Source organism: Cetorhinus maximus, chromosome 25 (genome assembly GCF_964194155.1).
Source record: "Cetorhinus maximus chromosome 25, sCetMax3.hap1.1, whole genome shotgun sequence".
NCBI lineage: Eukaryota > Metazoa > Chordata > Chondrichthyes > Lamniformes > Cetorhinidae > Cetorhinus > Cetorhinus maximus.
In genome coordinates this window covers 15,341,406-15,343,801 of record NC_135903.1, presented here as the reverse complement: position 1 = coordinate 15,343,801, position 2,396 = coordinate 15,341,406, and the positions used below count along the sequence as shown (strand labels likewise).

Below are 2,396 nucleotides of genomic sequence, written 5' to 3'. Positions count from 1 at the left end.
ATCAAATGTAGACAGACCAAGTAAGATCTACACGTTGCGATGTTAAATCTGAGAGAAACACCTTTAAGTGAAACTATTCCATCACCGGAAGAGCTCATGTTTGGCAGACCAATGCATACTAATTTTCCTACTCTTACCCATTCTACTCTCTCAGAAGCTAAACAGCAATTTTTAAAACTACAGAAGAAGATGACCAACACACATGATAGAAATGCAGGTACAGAATTGCCAAATTTACCGTTGGGACAACAAGTTAACATTTAGGATCCCGCAGAAGGTACCTGGCAACCAGCTGAGGTGACAAGGATTTGTTTAGAACCAAGGTCCTATGAAGTAATTACACACAGAGATGTGACGGTGAGGCATAACCGAGGGCAAATCAGATCCATTCTAGCTCCTCAACCACCGTACAGTCCTATTGCATCAAGGACAAGATCCAAATGCAACCATAATCTTTAAAATGGTCAACCTAAATGGAGTTGGTATACTTGGTGACTGCTTTGGTGCTTTCAGAGATGGCGTGTTTGGCCAGTTCCTCTAGCAGCATGAGGCGGTCAGCACTCTGGATCTCTCTGGCCGAGATGGTGTGGCACTTGTTGTAGTGATTGAGGTGGGAGGCCTTGGAGGCGATGCACTCGAAAATGTTGACAATGAAGGAGTTCATGACACTCATGGCCTTGGATGAGATCCTGGTGAAAGGATGGACCTGGGTCAACACCCTGTACGTGTAAGTGGAATAGCTCTGCTTGCAAGATTTCCTCCGCTTCTTGGGTGGCTTCTTGGTGACTTCAGTCAGCAACTGCTTCAATGCCTTGTGGGATGCACTGCCCTTAGCCGCAGCCACTACCTCAGGCATTCCACTCAACTTGGACTAACTAGAACCAGGAGGCCTACCCTTACTTCAAAAAAAGATTTAAATGATTTATGTAGTTCCCAGGTGAAAAGAAGCTAAAAACAGCTTGTAAACAAGGGAGTTCCTTGGTAGGAGTGCTAGTTAGGAAAAAAAAGCCATTTTCTCGATTAGAGATATAAATGAGTCATGTGGGTCACAGAGTCAAAGGGGTTATTTTTGAAGGTAAGAAATAATGAATATAAATTTCTGCTTGGAACATCCCAGGTATGCCACCTTGCCATGGAATTAGGTTACAGAGAACAGCCCTTATGTGTGGGTTTTATTATAATGCTTTGCTGACAGAGATAAGGGCCTGAATCTTCCTATTTCCAACCTTGATTAGACAAAAAAAATGCACACTTACCTTCCTCCGATTTTTCAGCAAGATGCAAGATCCTGCAGAATTCTGGTAGCTCAAGAAACCTTGGAGGGAGCCAATAGAGAGAATCCATGCAAAATCCACACCCCTTTTTATAGCACTAGTTGCTGTATTATGGTAAGTAAAGAGTTTAAATGTCCTAAATCTTCTTTGAAAAGTTATGAAGGGAAGGTAAGTATGTGAGTTGAGTGGGTAAAGGGATAGGGTTGCTGGGGGTAGGATGGTTAGAGGTAGGGTGGGTAAGGGGGTAAGGTGCTTAAGGTAGATCAGTGGGTAAGGTGTATAAAGTAAGTGGTTAAGGGAGTAGGGCTTGGACAAGGGTAGGGTGGGTAAGATAAGTAGGGTACGTGGATGGGTAAGATAGTGAGGTCAAGTTGTGGGAAATTGGGTGGTGGGGACTAGTCAGGTCAAGTTGGGGGTGGTTGGGAGGGTCAGTGGGGAGTCGGGTGGTCAGGTCAAGTCAAGTCAGGTTGAGAGAGTTGTTGGGTTGGGGGGAAGCTGGGGGAGTAGTCAGGGTGTTGGGGGAATCAGGGGTTGGAGGGTGAGTTGGGGGAGGGGTCAGAGTTAGTGATTGCGGGGAAGTGGAGTCAGTTGTATAGTTACCCGGGTTACACTGGGGTTTTCATGCCTAACATTTCCTGGATAACTATCCAGGTAAGTTAGAACCGTCCATAGTCTCTCTCTCTCTAACTCAGAGTTGGAGACTTTTTTGGAGGGTGCCGGGGAGCAGAGGAGTTGCCCTTCCCGGGCAATTCCCATGGAGTCATTGCATTGGGATGCCCAAGAGCTACCGTAATATATCCTGGGGGGCATGTCCGGTGTCCGACTATCTGGAGACCGGTAGATCTGGGCCAAGGAGTTCAACTCGGAGAAGTCAGAATGTTTTGGACTTGGAGCTGGAAACAACCAAATTCGTGTGGAAGCCTTGAGTTCAGAAGGCAAGGGAAAAAAAGTTGCCAAGAGATGTGGAACAGCTGTGGATCAGGAGAACAGAGCTATTAGAAAACATGGGTGTTTCTAATTTTCAGTTTAATTCATGGAGCAGAAATTGCGAGTGAAGGCTTGACCTGAAAAGGCTCAGCTGTGGAAAAGTTTGGAGTTGGTCCCAAGAAAGGGGGGGTCATA

At 45.8% G+C, this 2,396-nt stretch overlaps 1 protein-coding gene across 1 annotated transcript; it reads right to left on the bottom strand.

Annotated features, from left to right (window-relative positions):
- Positions 1-469: 469 nt before the first annotated feature.
- LOC144667693 (histone H2B type 1-A-like) lies at positions 470-856 on the bottom strand. Its single transcript, XM_078529146.1, has one exon. It carries the CDS (start codon positions 854-856, stop codon positions 470-472), a length of 387 nt encoding a protein of 128 aa, XP_078385272.1.
- Positions 857-2,396: the final 1,540 nt, after the last annotated feature.